The sequence below is a fragment of the Leucoraja erinacea genome, chromosome 6 (assembly GCF_028641065.1).
Source record: "Leucoraja erinacea ecotype New England chromosome 6, Leri_hhj_1, whole genome shotgun sequence".
Classification (NCBI taxonomy): Eukaryota; Metazoa; Chordata; class Chondrichthyes; order Rajiformes; family Rajidae; genus Leucoraja; species Leucoraja erinaceus.
In genome coordinates, this window is record NC_073382.1 from 2,554,533 (window position 1) to 2,579,645 (window position 25,113).

General features: G+C 47.3%; 1 protein-coding gene across 3 annotated transcripts in view; it reads right to left on the bottom strand.

The window, feature by feature from the left end:
• Positions 1 to 3,063: 3,063 nt before the first annotated feature.
• LOC129697828 (PI-PLC X domain-containing protein 1-like) overlaps positions 3,064 to 25,113 on the bottom strand; it is a 30,634-nt gene continuing 8,584 nt past the window's right edge. For all 3 annotated transcript variants that reach the window (XM_055636475.1, XM_055636473.1, XM_055636474.1), the window contains 5 exons: positions 13,366 to 13,499; positions 11,584 to 11,712; positions 9,908 to 10,069; positions 7,424 to 7,604; positions 3,064 to 3,335 (listed from right to left, as the gene is read on the bottom strand). In XM_055636475.1, the coding sequence (XP_055492450.1) occupies positions 3,103 to 3,335; positions 7,424 to 7,604; positions 9,908 to 10,069; positions 11,584 to 11,712; positions 13,366 to 13,485 (825 nt within the window). In that variant the 5' untranslated portion in view covers positions 13,486 to 13,499 and the 3' untranslated portion in view covers positions 3,064 to 3,102. The remainder of the gene's footprint in view (positions 3,336 to 7,423; positions 7,605 to 9,907; positions 10,070 to 11,583; positions 11,713 to 13,365; positions 13,500 to 25,113) is intronic.

Genomic DNA, 25,113 nt, shown 5'->3' on the forward strand with positions numbered 1-25,113 from the left:
ACCAACAGGACACCGAACCCCAGGCAGCGTGGATAAGCGCCAACCCCAGCTCGCCTCCGCCTCTCCAGCCGGGCCAACTGACAGCCCGGATCGCTAACACCAGCGGCCCCAGACCCACAGACAGCTCCAACTTCAGCCAAACCCTGCTCCAACTCCAGAGGAACCCGTTCCCCGATGTGCCGCTACAGCGACGTGCCAATTCGCCCACGGCATCAGCCGCTACCCCAAGTACAAGCCTTACCTTGCACACCACCAGTTTCTGCCCCTACGGTACCTGCTGCCACTTCATCCACAACCCCGAGGAGGAGCGATGGCCCCAGCCTCGCCTGCGTCAGAGCATCAGCCTGGGCTCAGCCTCCTGGCCACGTCTGGCACTAGACTGGAGGTGTGAGAATGAGAAGTGCTTTCAACTAACGATGGTGTGTACCACGGGGCAAGAAATAATATCATGCTCTGACAGTAAAGTTCCCACAGCTAATTAATCTTCCAGCAATATTTATCTATACTTTAATGAAGTAGTAAGAGCTAGCCAGTAAAACCCCTTGGTACACACCATCTTTAGTTAAAAGCACTTCTCATTCTCTCACCTCATCGGAGCCCATTTGGCCCATCAATGCCAGCTCTTGGGTCAATTCGGATAATCTCATACCGCCATTCCTTGTAACCTATTCTTCATCACATGTCCTTAAACTTTCCCAATTCATAAGTTCATAAGAGCAGAATTAGGCCATTCGGCCCATCAAGTCTACTCTGCCATTCAATCGTGGCTGATCGACCTCTCCCTCTTAACCCCATTCTGCATTCACCACCTTCAAAATAATCATAGAGAGGACAGGAATTTAGGCAACAGATAAAATTCTGGACTAACATAAGTAAATATGCTCTCAATTTTATTTTTTAATATATATATATATATATATTGTTTGCATCAATGCAATTTGTAACAGTTACAAGTACAATATCAGCTTGCATTGCAAACCTTCAAAAAGTGCTAAATATGTATTCCTGAGGCTACAAAGTTAAGAGTAGACTGGCTGTTGAATACTCTAAATAATCCTTGCATTCTTCATGATCATCATATTATTTGTTACTAATAATGGAGAGATTGTGGTTCTAGTTGGCATTATGAAAAGTTAATCGGCCAAATACCTGGAAGGAAATCACATCTATTGGGAGTGCAGCTTGGGATTGGATCCATCATATAGTTTAGTTTAAAGATATATAGCACGCATTCAGGCCTTTCAGCCCATCAAGTTCACCCTAACCATCGATCAACCGCTCATACTAGTTCTATGTTATTCCACTTTCTCGGCCACTCTCTACATATTGGGGGAAAGTTTACAGGCCCATTAACCTACAAACCCACACGTCTTTGGGACGTGGAGGAAACTGGAGAGTTTGGAGGAAACCCATGCAGTCACAGAGAAAACATGCAAACTCCACACAAACAGCACCTGAGGTCAGGATCAAACCTGGGTCCCTGGTGCTGTGAGGCAGCTGTGCTGCCAGCTGTGGCAATATCCCACCCGTATAATATAGTGGAACTGTGCCATTGTTTCATTAAATTAGGACAACTATTGGTGAAAATAATACAACCAATTTCAGCAATACCCACCTTGTTACATTTTCACCAGTGGGACATGAGGGGGAGTTTTAGTTTTAAACCTCGTCCAAAAATCTCCCTCCAACGTTTGCACAGTGAGGTGAAAGGGCAGCAAGCAAATCAATGCTCGCTTAATCTGCATGAGGAGATGGTAATTTATTGCAATCCAGGAAAAGAACAAGGGAGCATGTTTCTTTCAAATGGTCCATTATCCTGGTGGTAACGTACACATGAAAGCATGCTACACTCTGTTAAGTTCAATGGAAGTAAAACAATATGGAACGAACTACCACAGGAACATGTGGAGGTGGGTACGATTATGTTTAAAATACATTTAGATGTGCATGGATAGACTATTTGACCTAATGGAGACAAGTTGGGCCAAATAATCTCTTTCTATGCCGTCTGATTTTGAACATCTGAAACATAGAAATTAGGTGCACGAGTAGGCCATTCGGCCCTTCGAGCCTGCACCGCCATTTAATATGATCATGGCTGATCATCCAACTCAGTATCCCGTACCTGCCTTCTCTCCATACCCTCTGATCCCCTTGGCCACAAGGGCCACACCTAACTCCCTCTTAAATATAGCCAATGAACTGGCCTCAACTACCCTCTGTGGCAGAGGAGTTCCAGAGATTCACCACTCTCTGTGTGAAAAAAGTTCTCCTCATCTCGGTTTTAAAGGATTCCCCCTTATCCTTAAGCTGTGACCCCTTGTCCTGGACTTCCCCAACATCGGGAACAATCTTCCTGCATCTAGCCTGTCCAACCCCTTAAGAATTTTGTAAGCTTCTATAAGATCCCCTCTCAATCTCCTAAATTCTAGAGAGTATAAACCAAGTCTATCCAGTCTTTCTTCATAAGACAGTCCTGACATCCCAGGAATCAGTCTGGTGAACCTTCTCTGCACTCCCTCTATGGCAAATATGAAGATGTTTCCCGACCCGAAACATTACCCATCTTTTACTGAGCTGCTCCAGCACTTTGTGTCTAACACTCATTCGGTACCGGATTATCAACAGGTCTCAAAATGGGAGTTTAAACCCATGAACTGTAGACTTGAGGGTGACAACGCTACATTTAAACCAAGCCAAAGATGAATCTTGGATAAGACACGAAAAGCTGGAGTAACCCAGCGAGTCAGACAGCATCTCTGGAGAAAAGTAATAGGTAATGTTTCAGGTCGAGACCCTTCTTCAGACTGAGAGTCGAGGGAAAGGGAAACGAGAGATTTTGATTTTGATATGGAACAAATGAATGAAAGGTGTGCAAAAAGGTTAGCAAGTCTGTGTTAAAACGCGGTGGTAGTCGGAGAGCAGGAGGAATCACAGAGGTGGAGCAACGAGAGAGGATGTTGTAGAACACTTGTCGGAGAGAGGAGGAGAACTTCTTCTAAGTAGGCATACCTTGAGGAGATTCCACAGTGGAGCAGACAAAATGGGACAGCAACCTCGAATTGCGATTTTTAAAAAAATATATAAATACATCATTTCATTTTAAATCAGTTTTCTATTGAGATCAAGTACAACAGGAACCAGGTAGCCAGCTCCGATAAAATCCCCTGCAATGATATTAAAACAGGGCTTTCCTGGCCCCACACATTGCTTCTTAATCCAGTCACACAAATATGGATAATTAGGAAAGGTTAGTTTCTTCAAAGAACTGTTAAGGTGAGTTGCAATGTACCACCAATCTTCGGTAAGGTTCATGCCAGCAACAAAGAAGCCATCTAAATGGGGAAAAATAAAAAAATAACAGGTTAAAAAAAGATAATTATGTGAGATTACTGCCTAAAAAAATCATCCTCTGCTGGTAAAGCTAAACACGTCATGTACTCCTGAAAGTGTCATGAAACTCCATGGAATGGGTTAAAGGCAATGGAATGAACATAAGCAACAAAGTACCACAATGTGGGCATATGGAATGATCTGCCACAGGAACCTGTGGAGGCAGGTATGATTGTTTCAAAGACATTTAGGCTGGTACATGGATAGGAAAGGTTTAGTGGGATACAAGCCAAATACAGGCAAACAGGACCAGCACAGATAGAAATCTTAGTCAGTTAGAAACATAGAAATTAGGTGCAGGAGTAGGCCATTCGGCCCTTCGAGCCTGCACTGCCATTCAATATGATCATGGCTGATCATCCAACTCAGTATCCTGTACCTGCCTTCTCTCCATACCCTCTGATCCCCTTAGCCACAAGGGCCACATCTAACTCCCTCTTAAAAATAGCCAATGAACTGGCCTCAACTACCCTCTGTGGCAGAGAGTTCCAGAGATTCACCACTCTCTGTGTGAAAAAAGTTCTCCTCATCTCGGTTTTAAAGGATTTCCCCCTTATCCTTAAGCTGTGACCACTTGACCTGGACTTCCCCAACATCGGAAACAATCTTCCTGCATCTAACCTGTCCAACCCCTTATGAATTTTGTAAGTTTCTATAAGATCCCCTCTCAATCTCCTAAATTCTAGAGAGTATAAACAAGTCTATCCAGTCTTTCTTCATAAGACAGTCCTGACATCCCAGGAATCAGTCTGGTGAACCTTCTCTGCACTCCCTCTATGGCAATAATGTCCTTCCTCAGATTTGGAGACCAAAACTGTACGCAATACTCCAGGTGTGGTCTCACCAAGACCCTGTACAAACTGCAGTAGAACCTCCCTGCTCCTATACTCAAACCCTCTTGCTATGAAAGCCAACATACCATTTGCTTTCTTTACTGCCTGCTGCACCTGCATGCCTACCTTCAATGACTGGTGTACCATGACAACCAGGTCTCGCTGCATCTCCCCCTTTCCCAATCGGCCACCATTTAGATAATGTTGGGCCAAAGGGCCCGTTTCCACATTGAATTAAGTGCCGCCTGTCCCACTATACGAGTTTACCCAAGAGCTCTCCCGAGTTTTAAAAAATAAATCAAACTTGTGGTAAGTACGTGGAATGTACGTAGAGGGTACGTCGGAGCTCGGGACGTTTCTTAGCGGCTCGTAACGCTAACGGCAGGTACTCGGGAAACGCGGTAAGCTCGTGTTTTTTTTTCAGCACCGTGGAAAATGTCCACGAGAGCCCCGAGTACCTACGAACGGCTATGACCGTAATTCTCTGAGTTCGAATCAGGGGAAACTCGGGAGAACTCTTGAATTACCTCGTACAGTGGGACCCTTGGTGCTGCCCCCCTGTGGTGGGTTTGTTTTATGGAAGAGTTGTCTATGCTCAGTAATATTTGGCCTGACCACATTAGTCCAGGGCAAAGTTGAGTTTAGAGATACAGCTCGGAAACAGGCCCTTCGGCCCACCGGGTCCGCGCCGACCAACGATCGCACTAACATTAACACTATCCTACACACACACACACAACACACTGGGGACAATTTTTACATTTACCAAGCCAATTAACCTACAAACCTGCACGTCTTTGGAGTGTGGGAGGAAACCGAAGATCTCAGAGAAAACCCACGCAGGTCACGGGGAGAATGTACAAACTCCGTACAGACAGCACCCGTAGACCGGATCGAACCCAGGTCTCCAGTGAGGCATTCTCTGTAAGGCAGCAACTCTACCGCTGAGCCACCGTGCCACCAATGTGTTGCACATGGAGGAGATCAAACCAAGTTGGTGCTGTTCTGTATAGCTCAGTATTGGATAGAGTGGATGTGGAGAGGATGTTTCCACTAGTGGGAGATTCTAGGACTAGAGCTCAGAGCCGCAGAATTAAAGGACGTTCTTTTAGGAACAAGATGATGAGGGATTTCTTTAGTCAGGGGGTGGTAAATAGACAATAGACAATAGGTGCAGGAGTAGGCCATTCGCCCCTTCGAGCCAGCACTGCCATTCAATGTGATCATGGCTGATCATCCCCAATCAGTACCCCGTTCCTGCCTTCTCCCCATATCCCCCGACTCCGCTACCTTTAAGCGCCCTATCTGGCTCATCTGTGGAATCTAGCTGAATCTGTGGAATTCTTTGCCACAGAAGGCTGTGGAGGTAAATCAGTGGATATATTTAATGCAGAGATAGATAGATTCTTGATTAGTACAGGTTTCAGAGGTTATGGGTAGAAGGCAGGAGAATGGGGTTAGGAGGGAGAGATAGATCAGCCATGATTGAATGGTGGTGTAGACTTGATGGGCCGAATATCCAAATTCTACTCGTATCACTTAGTATAACCATTTACCAAAATAAACATAAAAGTATATATAATATAGATTACTTGTCATAGGAGCAGAGGAGCCATATGGCCCATCATGTCTATCCTCCATTCCATCGTGGCTGATCTATCATTCACCCCCCACCCCACACCCCAACCCCATTCTTCTGGGTTTTGTCAAAATAGCAGAATTATACACTTCACACCAACACATTACAAACTCTTTGAGATTGTCATTCACTCCAAGCATTGCCTCATTACCAGGTTCTGACCAAACGACGGACTTGAAACTCTAAAACCTTTGTTGCACTTTACACAAATGCTGCCTGACCTACTGAGTTAATCTCTTTGGTTTTCAGAGAAATGGCAGACTTTTGGTCAATAGACAATAGGTGCAGGAGCCCCTTCGAGCCAGCACCGCCATTCAATGTGATCATGGCTGATCATCCCCAATCAATACCCCGTTCCTGCCTTCTCCCCATATCCCCCTGCTATTTTTAAGAGCCCTATCTAGCTCTGTCTTGAAAGTATCCAGAGAACCGGCCTCCACCGCCCTCTGAGGCAGAGAATTCCACAGACTCAAAACTCTGTGAGGAAAAAGTGTTTCCTCGTCTCCTTTCTAAATGGCTTATCCCTTAGTCTTAAACTGTGGCTTAAACTAGTTGGGATGTGAGGCTGGAAAAGCAGTCTCTCCTGCTCTTTCCTAGTCCATTAAATGTAGTAGCAGCATTAGGCCATTTGGGCCATTGAATCTGCTCCCCCATTCCATCTTAACCAACCTATCTGTCCCACCTCAACCCCAGTCTCCTGCATTCTCCCCGTAACCTTTGGCAAGAATTGGTTTTTGGGGTTTAGTGGGCATGGTGCATTGTACTTCTCTCACCCCCTGCAACTAATCACCCACTATGGAGTTGCCTCAAGAGTAAAATATCTCAGCCAGCACATCTGCCATTTCCAGTTACGTGCAGATGAGAATCTAGACAGTGCCTTTTGGAATGTTGCAGCAATCAATGCTGGTCGCTGCCTTCCAGTTTCTCCATACCCATCCATAAGGGAGATAGTGCCGCACCAAACCTCCTGCATGTGTTCCCCACTCAGTTCGTCTAGAACTATCCGATCCCCCAGTTGCGAAATAATTTAACTCCCCCTCCCATTCCAACCCCGACCTTTCTGTCCTGGGCCTCCTCCACTGTCAGAGTGAGGCCCAAAGCAAATTGGAGGAACAGCAACTCATATTTCGCTTGGGCAGCTTACAAACCAGCGGTGTGAATAATAATGTTTATGTGATGTGAATAATAATGTAATAATAACTTTAAGTAAACCTTGCTTTCCCTCTCTTTTTATTCCCGTCCCTCCCCCATCCTAGTTCTCCATCTGTCCTGATTAAATATTAGAAACATAGAAAATAGGTGCAGGAGGATGCTGTCCCTCTGTGTTTTCACACCTTACCCTTCCATATCTCTATTTCTCCCTCTCTCTTGACTCAGTCTGAAGAAGGGTCTCGACCCAAAACGTCACCCATTCCTTCTCCCCAGAGATGCTGCCTGTCCTGCTGAGTTACTCCAGTATTTTGTGTCTATCTTCCGAAACCTATTCCTTGGCCATAGCCCATCGTGGCCCACCAGACTGCCATGCTTTTCAATAGTAAAAGGCTCATGCTCTCAGTACCTGGTCGTCCAACCTGTTTCTGGGTTTCCAGATAGTGAACGAGCGACTTAGCATGGTATGTATCTGCCCACCAATACGGGATTCCAGGCCAAAGTTCGGGATAATCTTTTGCAATAAAGCAATCGTAGGATATGATGACTTGACAACCCAACTTCCACAGTTTCCTTAATGTTACTTGTTCCTGCAAAGCAAAGGAGGATGGCAGAAAGTTATCCATGAATTCAACATTGAATTAAACATAGAAACATAGAAAATAGGTGCAGGAGTAGGCCATTCGGCCCTTCGAGCCTGCACCGTCATTCGATGTGATCATGGCTGATCATCCAACTCAGTACCCCATCCCTGCCTTCTCTCCATATCCCCTGATCCCTTTAGCCACAAGGGCCACATCTAACTCCCTCTTAAACATAGCCAATGAACTGGCCTCAACTCCCTTCTGTGGCAGAGAATTCCACAGATTCACCACTCTCTGTATAAAAAATGATTTTCTCATCTCTTATCCTTATACTGTGACCCCCTAGTTCTGGACTTCCCCAACATCGGGAACAATCTTCCCTGCATCTAGCCTGTCCAACCCCTTAAGAATTTTGTAAGTTTCTATAAGATCCCCCCTCAATCTTCTAAATTCTAGCTTGTACAAGCCGAGTCTATCCAGTCTTTCTTCATATGAAAGTCCTGCCATCCCAGGAATCAGTCTGGTGAACCATCTCTGTACTCCCTCTATGGCAAGAATGTCTTTCCTCAGATTAGGAGATCAAAACTGTACACAATACTCCAGGTGTGGTCTCACCAAGACCCTGTACAACTGCAGTAGAACCTCCCTGCTCTGGGTGGAACGGTGGCGCAGCAGTAAAGTTATTGCCTTACAGCGCCAGAGACCCGGGTTCGATCCTGGCTACGGATGCTGTGGGGTCTGTACGGAGTTTGTACGTTCTCCCCGTGTCCTGCGTGGGTTTCCACCGAGAACTTTGGTTTCCTCCCACACTCCAAAGACGTGCAGGTTTGTAGGTTAATTGGCTTGGTGTAAATGTAAATTGTCCCATGTGTAGGATAGTGTTAGTGTGCAGGGATCGTTGTGGCCCTGTCCCACGGTACGAGTTCATTCCAAGAGCTCTCCCGAGTTTGCCCTGATTCGAACTCTGAGATTTACGGTAATGGCCGCTCGTCGGTACTCGGGGCTCTCATGGACATTTATCAACATGTTGAAAAATCTTCACGAGTCTACCCGTGCTTACCTGCCGTTAGCGAGCCTTCCCGACTACCTGCCGTTAGTGTTACGAGCCGCTAAGAGACGTCCCCGTGCTCCGACGTACCCGCTACGTCATTCTCCGTGCTTACCACGAATTTGACTTTTTTTTTAAAACTCGGGAGAGCTCTTGGAATGAACTCGTACCGTGGGACAGGGCTATTAGTCGATGCACACGGCGGGCCTGTTTCCACGCTGTATCTCTAAACTAAACATCACGACATGATGCAAGGAATGAAGCGATATGGATCACGAGCAGGCAGAGGACATTAGTTTAATTGGGCATCGTGTGTTCAGCGCAGACATGATGGGCCGAAGGACCTGTTCCTCTTCTACATTTGATGATCCACAATGTGTAGAGATGTGAAGTAGAGTTTACCCGTCTCAAGTGACAGAACACCTTTCCCTTTCCCCTACACAGAGACATACAGCACGTAAACGTTGGGTCCAACTTGCCCATGCTGACCAAGATGCCCATCTACGCTTGTCCCATCAGCCCACGTTTGACCCATATAGCTCTAAACCTTTCCTAGCCCCATGTACCTGTCAGGTAATGTTGCCATTGTACCTGCCTCAACTAGCTCCTCTTACAACTCGCTCCATAAACCCCGGGATGGCGGGACTGTCATCTGAGGAAAGATTGGAGAGGGTGAGCTTGTAATCGACTGGAATTTAGAAGGATGAGAGGGTATCTTATAGCAACTTATAAAATTATAAAAGGACTGGACAAGCTAGATGCAGGAAAAATATTCCCAATGATGGGAGAGTCCAGAACCAGTCTAAGAATAAAGGGGAGGCCATTTCAGACTGAGGTGCGAAAAAACCTTTTGCACACAGAGAGTAGTGAAATTCTCTGCCACAAAAAGCAGTGGAGGCCAATTCACTGGATGGATTTAAAAGAGAGTTAGATAGAGCTCTAGGGGCTAGTGGAGTCAAGGGATACGGGGGCAAAGGCAGGCACGGGTTACTGGTTGTGGATGATCAGCCATGATCACAATGAATGGCGGTGCAGGCTCGAAGGGCCAAATGGCCTCCTCCTGCACCTATTTTCTATGTTTCTATACCCACCACCCTGTGTATGAAAAAAGTTGCCCCCCAGGTTCCTACTAAATCTTTCCCCTCTCTTGCCGTTTCTTGGTTCCCCTCCTTGGAATTCATGGCTTTTATAATTAATTAATTAATTGATTCTAACTCGCTCAAATACTCCAATCACTCATCACTCCAAGAGCATTACTTACAATGGAGGTTTTCGGGCAAAGCTTGGCCCCAAATGTGGTTGTTATTTTCTGAATTAACTGGCGATGCAGATGTTCAGCCATCCCTTCCACAAATCTGCAGGCCAATATGACCACTTCCTTGGGATGGGATCCCAACCACTCGCCAAACTCCTTAAAAGCATCCTTTAAAATATAATGAAGATACAGACACAAAACGCTGGGGCAACTCAACGGGCCAGGCAGCATTCAGGCAGAACATGAATCGGCAACATGTCGGGTCAGGGCCATCTTCAGATCAATGGTTCTGGGTGCAGGAAAGAAACCGAGAGAGGAGGGGGCAGAACAAGGCACGACCTGTAATAGGCGAACACAGGCCAGGGGGTTGTCTGATCAGCAGATTGTTGGGAAATAGGCCAGAGATGAAGAGAGGTGGCAACCCAAAGGGATAAACAGAGTTACAAATTGTTAATCTTGGGGATAGAAAAGTTGTGAATTATATATCCATTGTAAATGGTATACGTGGAAGTGTGGGGGGACGGGGGGTGGGGTGGGGGGGGGGGGGGGGGGGAGGAGAAACCGGTGGCAGGGTCGGACAGATTTAAGGGGATGGAGGGTTCTTGGGGGAGAAAGGAGAGGAGGTTTTAAAGAACCTAACTTATTGCAGACCATTTAAGGGGTCATAGTTTAAGCATAAGGGGGAAATCTTTTAGGACCGAGATGAGGAAAACCTTTTTCACACAGAGAGTGGTGAAACTCTGGAATTCTCTGCCGCAGAAGGTAGTTGAGGCCAGTTCATTGGCTATATTTAAGAGGGAGTTAGATGTGGCCCTTGTGGCTAAAGGGGTCAGGGGGTATGGAGAGAAGGCAGGAACAGGATACTGAGTTGGATGATCAGCCATGATCATATTGAATGGCGGTGCAGGCTCGAAGTGCCGAATGGCCTACTCCTGCAACTATTTTCTATGTTTCTATGTTTCTAAGAAGGAACTGCAGATGCTGGAAAATCGAAGGTACACAAAAATGCTGGAGAAACTCAGCGGGTGCAGCAGCATCTATGGAGCGAAGGAAATAGGCAACGTTTCGGGCTGAAACCCTTATTGCAGTGCATGCTACTTTCTACAAAATAACTTCACATGGCAGAGCATAAAATGAGTGGTATTGGATTGCATGCCCATTACACTCATAATGTCTCGTATACAAGACAGACACAAAATGCTGGAGTAACTCAGCAGGACAGGCTATATAGCCTTGTATACAATTCCATTGCAACCAATCCGATACTAACCATTTCACATTACAGCCTTAAACAAACCTCCAGCCCTTCTCAAAATAATTTAATTTTAATAGTTAAGTTTTCCACTGCAAATATTGATATTATTATTCCAGAATGCTTTATCATAAATATGGAGCATTTATACAGTAATATAACCATATAACAATTACAGCACGGAAACAGGCCATCTCGACCCTTCTAGTCCGTGCCGAACACGTATTCTCCCCTAGTCCCATACACCTGCCCTCAGACCATAACCCTCCATTCCCTTCCCATCCATATAACTATCCAATTTATTTTTAAATTATAAAAACGAACCTGCCTCCACCACCTTCACTGGAAGCTCATTCCACACAGCCACCACTCTCTGAGTAAAGTAATATACATTATGAATTTATATTTGTTGATGATAGTTCAGGCTTACCTGAACAGTTACGGTTGTGTAGACCCCATGAATAAAGTACAAATGTTCCGTTGCATCATTTGGTTTATGAGCAATCCTTAGATCAAAGAAGCGAACTCCCTCCTCCAGCTGCTGAGTTACGCCAGATTCCTACAGTATTAGAAATGATTCTAGTTTTAATCTTCCCCCTACTGTGCAACTTAAAAGTAAAGTCCTCACTTTGCCACAGTGACTCCACTTTATTGGCCCAGAAAGTGCACTCACACATTGTAAAGGAAAATGTTATGAAAATATTGTTTTTAATTCTATATACGAACGGTTCGCACACATCTTGCAGGCAGGATACATAAAACATTCTACATCTCACTCAGAGTGCTGAAGACTCGTTGGTCGGTGGTTGCCATAGAGGGAGTGCAGAGAAGGTTCACCAGACTGATTCCTGGGATGTCAGGACTGTCTTATGAAGAAAGACTGGATAGACTTGGTTTATACTCTCTAGAATTTAGAAGATTGAGAGGGGATCTTATAGAAACTTACAAAATTCTTAAGGGGGTTGGACAGGCTAGATGCAGGAAGATTGTTCCCGATGTTGGGGAAGTCCAGGACAAGGGGTCACAGCTTAAGGATAAGGGGGAAATCTTTTAAAACCGAGATGAGGAGAACTTTTTTCACACAGAGAGTGGTGAATCTCTGGAACTCTCTGCCACAGTGGGTAGTTGAGGCCAGTTCATTGGCTATATTTAAGAGGGAGTTAGATGTGGCCCTTGTGGCTAAGGGGATCAGGGGGTATGGAGAGAAGGCAGGTACGGGATACTGAGTTGGATGATCAGCCATGATCATATTGAATGGCGGTGCAGGCTTGAAGGGCCGAATGGCCTACTCCTGCACCTAATTTCTATGTTTCTATGTTTCGGTGGGACCGGGAACCCGCCCGAAGACTCGTCCGATGGTGCAACGGGGAGTGAGCTGGAGACGTGGGTGTAAAAGAGTGATCCGGGGTAACACCTCCGGTTCCTTCAAGGCCAGGAGGCATTACCACAGGAGTCGCCCCCAGGACACAAAGCCGGGCAAGGAGAGGAGTCATAGAGTGACACAGTGTGGAAACAGGCCCTCTGCCCAACTTGCCCACACCGGCCGACATGTCCCAGCTACAGTGGTCCCACCTGCCTGCGTTTGGTCCATATCCCTCCAAACCAGTCCTATCCATGTACATGTCTAACTGTTTCCTAAACGTTGGGATAGTTCCAGCCTCAACTACCTCCTCTGGCAGATTGTTCCATACACCCACCACCCTTTGTGTAAAATAGTTACCCCACAGATTAGAAATTAAATCTTTTCCCCTTCACCTTGAACCTATATCCTCTAGTCCTCGATTCCTCTACTCCAGGCAAGAGACTCTGTGCATCCACCCGATCTATTCCTCTCATGATTTTATACACCTCTATAAGATCATCCCTCATCCTGCAGCGCTCCAAGGAATAGAGACCCATCCAACTCAACCTCTCCTATAGCTCAGACCCTCTAGTCCTGGCAACATCCTTGTAAAGGGAGAGGGACATCTAGTGTGCGGGCCGACCAGACTTTGATTAATGGCGCCAAAGACGGCTGCATCTGCATGTGTAATATATGCAAAAATATTTTTGCTGAGTTGTTGCATAGGTGACAAATAAAGCACTGTTGAACTATTGAATACAAGATTTTGTAGGACCATGCCCATCCTCTGCCTAACCATGGCACAGCCGAGATTGGAGTTCTTAATACTCCAAATGCCATGCAAGGTGGGCTTCAAAAGGCAGAGCTTACCTGGGTCTTACACCATTTGTGTATCTCCGGACGCGTGATGCAGGGCAGGATATGATCCAGATACTTTAAAATCTTCTCTGAAGGTTTGACAGGAGAACTCAAGTCTAAGCAGTAACTCATCGAGTCATGGCTTCCTACAAAGAAACAAGAACAGTTCTACTGACCATACTTTGAAGGACAAATTCACGCCGATCTATCGGGGGGGTGGCACAGCGGCACAGGTGGTAGAGTTGCTGCCTCACAGCGCCAGAGACGCAGGTTCGATCCTGACCTCGGGCACTGTCCGTGTCAAATTTGCCCGTTGTCCCGATGACCGTGTGGGGTTTACTCCCGATGTTCCGGTTTCCTCCCACATCCTTGGGTTTGTAGATTAATTGGACTGCAAATTTCCCCTAGTGCATAGGGAGTGGATGGAAAAGTGGGAATGATACAGAACTAATGTGGACAGGTGATCGAGGGTTGGTGTGAACTCGGCGAGCCAAAGGGCTGAGTTACTCCATCCTTTTGTGTCAATCTTCGCTCCCTTCCTATACAGGCAGGTTTCCATGCTGTATATTATAACGAATTACAACTAATCACAATTCTACCAATGTTTGGCACACATCAACACAAAGAATAGCTTCTTAGAAACTGGATTCCCCACATATTGGTGCACTAAATGCAACACAAAATGCCAAATCATAAACCATTTTGGTGAGAGCAACTTGGGCCAAATAGTCTGGTTCCATGCTGTATGATTCTACATGACTAAAGGGCCTGTCCCACTTGGCAATTGTTTAGGCAACTGCCGGCGACTGTCATAGTCGCAGCAGGTCGGCGAAAAACCGGCCACAACCAACGACAGCACCTACATCAGGAGAAGACAAGCTACGCTCAGGGGCATCAAACCCACTGTTGCCGAAACTTTTTCAACATGTTAAAAATTTAGTGGCGACCAGAAAGATGCTACGACTTTTCGCGTGAGTGAGGAGACTGAGGCGATCACCGGCGAACATGTGGTGACAAACTAGCCGCCTGTACAGGTAAAAAAAAAAAAAAAAAAAAAAAAAAAAAAAAAAAAAAAAAAAAAAAAAAAAAAAAAAAAAAAAAAAAAAAAATCGCCTAACTAGGACAGGCCCATAATTCTCTGCCTCAAAGGGCGGTGGAGGCCGGTTCTCTGGATGCTTTCAAGAGAGAGCTAGATAGGGCTCTTAAAAATAGCAGAGTCAGGGGATATGGGAAGAAGGCAGGAACGGGGTACTGATTGGGGATGATCAGCCATGGTCACATTGAATGGCGGTGCTGGCTCGAAGGGCCGAATGGCCTACTCCTGCACCTATTGTCTAAGCCCAACATCATGTATAATGCTGGTGGAACTCAGCGGGACAGTCAGCATCCCTGGAGAGAAGGAATGGGTGACATTTCGGGTCGAGCTCCTTCTTCAGATGCTGAAGAGGGGTCTCGACCCGAAACGTCACCCATTCCTTCTCTCCAGGGATGCTGACTGTCCCGCTGAGTTATTCCTGCATTTTGTGTCTAGCTTCGGTGTAAACCTGCAGTTCCTTCATACACCTCATGTTTAATGCACTATCTATCTATATTACTAAAACTCTGTTCTTGACCGGTTTTGGCGATCTGTGCTGCGATTTCCGAGAGAACGCCGCCACCTACGGACGTCATTTTTGGCCACCTCGCTCAGAGCCCCCCTCCGGCGTATGTGTGCCGAGGATTTTTCCCGTCAATGAATTATGACAAAGATATTAATGTTTTTACAAAATTCCCCATTCTCTCTGCTGCCCCCGCTGGAGGCAGGGGAGAGGGACTATAAAACCAGGAAGTGGTGTGCCTCAATCAGTCTCTGCAAGCTGGAGCTCTGTCAATTACTCTCTGTCACTCTGAGCTCTGAATGACACTGAACAAATGTTTACAGCACTGTGAGTACCCTTAATTTGGTTTGAAAATGAAATTATAGTTAGTTTGAAGTAAAAAAAAGCACTGCCTGCAAATGGTTGTTTGGGTTGAATTAAAAAGGCACCCTCCCCTCTCTCTCTCTCCCTATCCCGCTCTCTTTCTCTCCCCCCCCCCTCCTCTCCCCCTTCTCTCCTCTCCCCCCCTCTCCTCTCCCCCCTCTTTTTCCTCCTATCCATCCCCTCCCCCACCGTCCCTCCCCTAAACCCCCCTCCCCTCCACACACCCCCTACCCCCTTCCCTCCCCCTCCCCTCATCTCACCCCCCCTCTCAGCACACACCCTCTCTCCCTTTCTCTCTCCGTCTCCCACCCATCCTCCCTCCCCTAAACCCCCTCCCCTCCACACCCCCTACACTCTTCCTCCACCCTCCCTCACCCCCCCCCTCTCAGCACCCCCTCTCTCTCTCCCTCACTCTCACCCTCTCTCTCTCCTCCCCCCCTCCCCCACCTTTCCCCCCTCACCCACCCTCCCTCTTACCCTCCTCTCCACCCCCCTATCCCTCTTGCCCCTCTCTCTGTGTCTCTGTCTCTCTCTCTGTCTCTGCCCCTTCTCTCTCTGCCCTCACTCTCTACCACCCCCCCCCCCCCCCCCTCTAGATGTGACTCCAAGTTGGGGGCTATGCGTCAGTAGATAGGGTGGTTATGGGGTAAAAGGAGCAAATTAATAATATTAATATAATATCAAGGGGGTAATTAGCGTGAGTGCGGGGGGGGGGGGCGGATGGGGGGGATAGTTTGTGTGTGACGCTGCATCCCATCGCCCCCCCCCCCCCCCCCCACACAACCGCATGTTGGGGGAACAGACCCAACGGGTCTGCACTTGGTCTAGTTTACATATAAAAATGGGTATGTGTTTTTTTAAATCCAATTACTAGGGTAAATTCCTCCAAGTTCACATCTAAAGTGGTCTGAATGACTTCCACAAACCACATGCGTTTACTTTCTCCTCAGTATCTATATACGACACAAACTGAAAATTATGTCACATCTCCCCACTTCCTCCTTAAAAGCAGATATTGTACAACTTGATCCATTATCGCAACTGTAAAACCTGCTGTCTTTTCTTGCAATGTGATCAGTTATATCTATTTTGGCAGGCAGGACTGGTGTTCATCTAAAATATATGTTCGCACTTGCAGTTTTGACACCTCCAAGAACGAGAGACTTCAGCTGCAAGATTAATATGCAGAAGCTGGGTTGTCCTCCATGAAGCAAAGAATATGGATTTGAAACCAGAGCGAAGTGTACAAGATCATGATAGGTTCTATGTACCATATCTAAACCTGTGTCGCCCTTCATCAAAGGCAAATTATCTGTTTCTCATCTGTTTCTGAACCAGATAACTTGAGGTTCAAGGGGTTTCCCATATTCCCATATTACAAAATGGCGGTGGCGCGGGCACACCGCGACGCCCTGTGTCTCCCTAGAATGGGAAAAGTAGCGACGATCCCCTTACCTGCTTCAAGGCTGCTCACTCGGAGCAGTCTTGTATCCATCTCGTACAGCTGACAGGAACTTCTGGACTTCAGTTCCTGTGGCTGCAACAACTTTCTGGACGATCTCCGTCTTCCGTCTGAGCTCATCAGAGCAACAGAGCACCCGACTGGAGACCGCCAGGTGAGTCGCGGGGTTGGAGACCGCCATCCGACCCGCGGAGCCCAACCGACCCTCGGTCCTCACCGGATCCCCGGTCCTCGCCCGACTCCCGGTCCTCACCGGATCCCCGACCCTCACCGGATCCCCGACCCTCACCGGATCCCCGGTCCTGACCCGACTCCCGGTCCTCACCCGACCCCCGGAGCCCAACCGTCCCGCGGAGCTGGAGACCGCCAGGCGAGTCCCGGAGCTGGAGAACACCCCGGAGCTGGAGAACGCCACCTGACCCGTGGAGCTGGAGAACACCACCCGACCCGCTGGGCTGGAGAACGCCAGGTAAGCTCCGGGGCTGGAGACCATCAGCAGAGCCGCGGGGCTGAAGACCGCCTGCGGAGTAACGCAGATGCGGAGCAACGGAGCGGCAGAACACCAGCGCGCACCAAGCCAGCTCGGCCCACCAGAAGCACCAACAGACGGCGACGCGTACGAAAACACCGCCGGGGACGCAGAGGTGGGTTAAAGGCCAGGTTAGAGCTAGCCCCACACAGGGCAGCGATTCCTAGCCTTTTCCTCGCCAACGTGCGCTCACTGGCAAACAAAATGGATGAACTCCGGCTAAGAATCACCTCCCACAACCGGATCAAGGACTGCAACATCCTGATCTTCACTGAAACTTGGCTCAACACTGATGTTCCTGACAGCGCCATCCAGCTATCGGGGCGTCATTTACTCCGAGCGGACAGGACATCAGACTCTGGTAAGACCAGAGGGGGGGGTCTGTGCATTTATGTAAACAAAGCATGGTGCACGGACTCCACCATCATCGAGAGTCACTGCTCAGCTAACCTTGAGTTCCTCTTGGTTAGATGCAGACCGTTCTATCTGCCCAGAGAGTTCACCTCCACTGTTGTGACTGCAGCCTATATCCCTCCTGATGCTAATGCCAAGCTTGCAATGAACGAGCTGCATACTGCCATTAGCAAACAACAGACGCACAACCCCGAGGCAGCCTTCATTGTTGCGGGTGACTTCAATCACTCCAACCTGAAGATTGTACTCCCCAAATTCCACCAACATGTATCCTTCCCCACTAGAGTAGACAAGACACTGGACAAAGTCTACACCAACATGGCTGAAGCTTACAAAGCCATCCCCCTCCCCCACCTTGGTCAGTCTGATCACGTCTCATTGTTCCTGCTCCCTAAGTACTCCCCACTCATCAGACGGGTTTAAACCAACTGTAAGGACAGTTAAAGTCTGGTCAGAGGAAGCGGACTTCACACTTCAGCAGTGTTTTGGAAACACTGACTGGAAGGCGTTTGCAGCCCAGGCCACCCTTGACTCTCACACGGACATTGATTCCTATACATCCTCTGTTCTGGACTTTATAAACTCCACCATCAATAGTGTCACCTCCCTCAAACAGGTGACCATATACCCGAATCAGAAGCCATGGATGAACAGCGAGGTCAGGCTACTGCTGAAAGCACGGGACACCGCTTTCAGGTCAGGCGATGCTCGAGCCTACAGTTCATCCAGGGCTAACCTGAAGAGGGGCATCAGGAAGGCCATGCACTGCCATAAGCTCAGGATTGAGGAGCACTTCAACAACAACTCCGACCCCCGACGCATGTGGCAAGGCATCCAGGCCATCACGGACTATAGACCCTCTAACATCACCCCCACATCCAGCGACGCCTCCTTGCTTGAGGAGCTTAATCACTTCTATGGCCGCTTCGACAGGGACAATCTAGAGACAGCCATCAAGGCTGTGCTACCTGCCGATCACCAACCCCTCACAGTCACCCCCTACGACGTGTACGTGGCACTGAGTAGGACTAATGCACGTAAAGCTGCTGGCCCTGACGGCATCCCCGGGCGCGTGCTCAGTGCCTGTGCTGCGCAGCTGACAGACGTCTGGACGTCAAGATGGGAGGGAATACATCGAAGTCCCTCACCCTGAGCACAGGATCGCCCCAGGGTTGCGTCCTCAGCCCCCTATTGTACTCCCTGTACACACATGACTGTGTGGCTAGGTTCAGCTCCAATTCAATAATTAAGTTTGCTGATGACACTGTGGTGGTGGGCCTGATCTCAGACAACGATGAGAAGGCCTACCGGGAGGAGGTGGCTGATCTAGCACTCTGGTGCCAGGAGAACAGCCTCCTCTTGAACATCAAAAAAACGAAGGAGCTGATCATGGACTTTAGGAGGGCACATCATCCGAGGACGTACACTCCATTGAGTATAAATGGGGATCCTGTGGATAGGGTGAACTGTTTTAAATATCTGGGAGTCCACATCTCTGAGGATATGACATGGTCATCACACGCCTCAGCACTGGTGAGTAAGGCAAGGCAGCGCCTTTACCACCTCAGGCAATTGAGGAAATTCAGAGTGTCTCCGAGGATCCTCCAGTGCTTCTACGCAGCGGCGGTGGAAAGCATCTTGTCCGGGAACATTACCATCTGGTTCGGGAATTGCTCTGCCAAGGACAAGAAGGCTCTGCAGAGAGTAGTGCGTTCGGCCGAACGCACTATGGGAACTTCACTCACCCCCCTGCAGGAACTATACAACAGGAGGTGCAACTCCAGAGCAAACAAAATCATGAGAGACCTCTTCCACCCCTGCAACGGACTGTTCCAGCCGCTACGGTCAGGCAAACGCCTCCGTTGCCATGCGGTGAGAACGGAGAGGTTGAGAAGGAGTTTCTTCCCAGAGGCAATTCGGACTGTAAACGCCTTTCTCACCAGGGACTAACTGTACAGAACGTTTTTCCTTCTATTATTTATTATGTAAAATAATATGTGTGTTATGATTGTGTTTATAATTTGTTTGGATGTTTTGTTGTTCCGCGAGCATTGCCACTTTCATTTCACTGCACATCTCGTATGTGTATGTGACAAATAAACTTGACTTGACTTGACTTGACATCTTCAACCTGTCACTTGCCCAAGCAGTTGTCCCCACGTGCCTTAAAACCACCTCCATTGTGCCAGTGCCAAAACACTCCACTGCGGCAAGCCTCAACGACTTCCGCCCATTGCACTTACCCCCATCATCACCAAGTGCTTCGAGAGGCTGGTCTTGGCACACCTCAAAAGCTGCCTACCCCCCACACTGGATCCCTATCAGTTTGCCTACCGCAAGAACAGGAGTACGGAGGATGCCATCTCAACGGCACTTCATTCCGCCCTCTCCCACCTCGACAACAGAGACACTTACGTAAGAATGCTGTTCATCGATTACAGCTCAGCATTCAACACCATTATACCATCAAAACTGATCACCAAACTCGGTAACCTGGGCATCGACCCCTCCCTCTGCAACTGGATACTGGACTTTCTAACCAACAGACCCCAGTCTGTGAGGTTAGACAAGCACACCTCTTCAACCCTCACCCTAAACACCGGCGTTCCACAGGGCTGTGTGCTGAGCCCCCTCCTCTACTCCCTCTTCACCTATGACTGCACACCTGTACATGGTACTAACACCATCATCAAGTATGCAGATGATACAACGGTGATTGGCCTCATCAGCAACAACGATGAGCTGGCCTACAGGGAGGAGGTCCAGCACTTAGCAGCATGGTGCGCTGACAACAACCTGGCCCTTAACTCCAAGAAGACCAAGGAGCTCATTGTAGACTTAAGGAAGTCCAGAGGCGGCACACACACCCCCATCCACATTAACGGGACGGAGGTGGAACATGTTTCTAGCTTCAGGTTCCTGGGAGTCAACATCTCCGATGACCTCTCTTGGACCCACAATACCTCTACTCTGATCAAGAAGGCTCATCAGCGTCTCTTCTTCCTGAGGAGACTGAAGAAGGTCCATCTGTCTCCTCAGATCCTGGTGAACTTCTACCGCTGCACCATCGAGAGCATCCTTACCAACTGCATCACAGTATGGTATGGCAACTGCTCTGTCTCCGACCGGAAGGCATTGCAGAGGGTGGTGAAAATTGCCCAACGCATCACCGGTTCCACGCTCCCCTCCATTGAGTCTGTCCAAAGCAAGCGCTGTCTGCGGAGGGCGCTCAGCATCGCCAAGGACTGCTCTCACCCCAACCATGGACTGTTTACCCTCCTACCATCCGGGAGGCGCTACAGGTCTCTCCGTTGCCGAACCAGCAGGTTGAGGAACAGCTTCTTTCCGGCGGCTGTCACTCTACTCAACAACGTACCTCGGTGACTGCCAATCACCCCCCCCCCCCCCCCCCCCCCCTGGACACTTATTATTATTTATTCAAATCGTTTGCTATGTCGCTTTTCCAGGGAGATGCTAAATGCATTTCGTTGTCTCTGTACTGTACACTAACAATGACAATTAAAATTGAATCTGAATCTGAATCGGGTTTCAAAGTGATGGGCAAAAGACGCAAGGAGGCTGTGAAGATTTTTTTTAATGCAGAGACTGTGGACAACTCTCATTCCGGAGGAGTCTTGGAAGCAGAATCAATTAGTGCTCTCAACTGGGAATTAGAAAGAATCACGAGGGAGAATAATTTGTTGAGCTAGGGAGAACAAGCAGGGGAATGGAACTGATGGAAGTGCTTTACAAAGAACTGCATGGGCTCAGTGTTTTGAAAGGCTTCCTTTAATGCTGCGAAGGTCCAATGATCTAGATCTCTTGGAAGATAGACTCAAAATGCTGGAGTAACTCAGCGGATCATTTTGTGCAGGGAATATTCTTGACTTGCTACTGGTGACAAACCCCGGCTGTTTTCCTCCTGTAGTAACTGAAGCTGGCATATCTGATCATCTCAGAATGACTGTCGATGCTTCCCTACGACCAAATGTTCAGAAGACCGAACGGCGTAGGATCTATCTTTGGCACAAAGCTAATGTTCCTGTCCTCCAGAAGGAGATGGATAACTTCTGCAAATCCTTCCTCGCTGCGCATAGTAACAGATCTGCTGAAGAAAACTGGTGCTGTTTCAAAGAGGTCATCAACTCAGCCCAGGAGTCTAATGTTCCATCAAAATACAAACACTCTCCCTACAATCTACCCTGGATGAACAAGACCTTAACGCGGCTCATCAGGAAGAAGAACAGAACTTTCGATACTGCCAAACCTGAGAGTTCTTCTCATCAGTGGCCTCGCTATAAACAACTTCGTAAACAGGTTCAGAAAGAACCTCGCAAAGCTGAACAACTCCACTTGTCGACCACCGTCTTTGACTCCATTAAAACCAATGCTAAGAAGTTTTGGTCTTTCATCAAGCAAACAAGATGTGATTCGAGTGGAATTGCTGCCCTAGAGGCAAATTAGAGGCAAATTAGTCAGCATCCACAAGAAAAAAGCAGAGGCACTTAGTAAACTCCAAAGAATACATCACTAACATCACCTCATCAGGACCTAGACAGGCACCAAGGATTTCTGATCTGCCCACCACTACAGAGGGTATAATGAAACTTCTTAAGAATCTTGATGCAAACAACGCCCCGTGTCCAGATGGCCTCTCTCCAAGAATACTTCAATTGTGTGCTGAACAAGTGGCACTCATTTTGCAAATCATCTTCTCCCAGAGCGTTCAGACAGGTGAACGACCTCGTGATTGGAGGCAAGACAACATCACTGCTTTGTTTAAGAAAGGGAGGTGAACTGACTCTGCAAATTACTGTTCTTTTTACAATCCATGTTCTCGGGATATCTAAATCCAAATTTTATTAGTTATTTATGTTATGACATCGGTTGGAAGCTGCATACCAAATCTTGTTGCGCTTATGTGCAATGACAATAAAATATATTTTTATTATATTATTATTATTATTATTATTATTATAATAATTATAAGATCAACTTGCCCCATTGTGCTCCCGTTTTTCCCCAACATCTCTCCACCTGCCATCAACCTTCACCCCCCACCCGTTCAGTAATTCAGAAGAAAGGAGACTTAGATGCCTTGAGCAAATTAAATTGTTATGGTCTTTATTTTTATTCTCTATTTTTACGGAGAGGAGAACAATCTGCGCATGCGCGGTTTAAGATTTTTTTAAAAGCTGCCTACCCTGAGTAATTAGTCACGGCACATGCCTGCTCCGGACATCAGTTGGAGGCAGTTTCTAGTCATAATTACTTTGAGTTGCTTTGTCTGAAAACATGAAATGGAACAAGCATGTGGAGTGGGCAACAGCCAAAGCCAGCAGTGTCATCGGCTTTCTAGGTCGCAATCTGCAAAATGCACCCAAAGACGTTAAGATCCAAACATATAAAAGCCTTGTATGTCCACATGTTGCATATTGCTGCTCCATGTGGGATCCTTTCACTCAAGGGAACATCAATAAGATCCAGGCGGTGCAAAACAGAGCAGCAAGGTTCATATCTAACAACTACACGTGGCAGAGCTTCATCAGACTGACAACAGTCCACAAGATCAAGAATACCACTATTGATATAAAGATGGAGGACCACATCCAGTGAACTCAAACACCCATTGGCATGTCAACCAGAAGCGACCAACCTGGAAATTATTTCATTACGCACGGCGCTTCATTAGCACTCACTAATTCATTTTTCTTCGAGACAGCAAGGGATTGGAATACCCAACCAGCCAGCATCAGAGATCTCCAAAACATCAACACATACAAAGATGCAACTCCAAAATCATCTCCATCTCGACTAGCAGGTCCACCATCATCATAGCGCTGAGAGATGCTCTACCGAGAGCTTTTCAGCGTACTACATCCAGATCCAGAGGCAGCATCTTTGGAGAAAAGGAATAGGTGATATTTCGGGTTGGAACCCTTCTTCAGACACGTGTCAGTCTGAAGAAGGGTCTTGAGCTGAAACGTCATCTATTACTTTTCTCCAAAGATGCCGCCTGACCCGTTGAGTTACTCCAGGATACAGTATAAGCCAGTAGTTCCTCCCTACACATTTATATTATGAGCTCAAGCAATTAATTAACACACGAAAACAGGAATCAATTCAGAATTGGTTTCTTATAATTCTCAGTTATTGCAAGAAACAAAAAATAATTCATATTACTTTGACCTGAGCTGCGAGAGAAAATATTGAACCAATGTTTACCAGAATCCTGCCTGGATTAGAACATAGAAGAGTAGAGCACAGGAACAGGCCCTTCAGCCCACTGTGTCCGTGCCAACCATGATACCAAACTAATCTAAGGATTTGGAAGGTATTAGCTCCAAGGAGAGATTGGACATACGTGGATTGTTTTCTCGGGAACAAGTTGAGGGGAGACCTGATAGAAGTATACAACATTATGAGGGGTGTAGTTAGGGCAGATAGTCCGAACCTTTCTCCCAGAATAGAAATGTTAAATACTAGAGGGCAGAGTTTGAAGTTGAGAGAGGCAAAGTTAAACAAGATGAGCAGGGCAAGTTTTTTTTTCCATTTAGAGGGTGGTTGGTGCCTGGAATGTGCGGCCAGGGGTGGTGGTGCAGGCAGAAATGATAGTGGCATTTAAGAAGCTTTTGGATGGGCAGATGGATGTGCAGGGAAGGGAGGAATATGGATCCGTGAAGACAAGCCCCTGTAATCAGGATCGAACCTGGATCTCTGGTGCTGTAATGCAGCAACTTTGCCGCTGAGCCACCGTGACGCCCTTCATCGGCTTAAACGGCCGCGGGATTTACCATCGCCCGCCGGGGGCTTTAACATCGTGAGCCCCAGTCACCTCAACGCTGCAGTTGGACTGCTGGACCGCGGGAGAAGAACAAAGAGAAGAGAGAAGACTTTTGCCTTCCATCACAGTGAGGAGGTGTTGGAGACTCACTATGATGGGTGTTTGTGTAAATTGTGTTAAGTGTGTGTCTTGTTTTTTTTTTAAATTTGGAATGTCATGACTGTAGGAATGAAATTTCGTTCAAACCTTGTCTGTTTGAATGACAATAAAAGGCATTCTATTCTTCGATCAATCACTCACTTTTTCTTTCTACAAATTTACAAAAGGCCTAAATGTATAACTTTGTATAAGGACAAGAGGAATTAGGGGCAGGAGAAGGCCACTCAGCCCCTCAAACCTGCCCCACCATTCCACATGATGGTGGTCAACCTGGTCCAGGTCACATCTCCTGCACCACAGCTTTGATTCCCTGATCTTTCCATATATTTTGCTAATTCGTATTTAAATGCGTACAACATTCTAGCCTCCACAGCCCTGTAGTGTGTAGAAGTCTAGAGATAATGTATTTAATACCTCGGTTGAGAAACCATATAACCATATAACCATATAA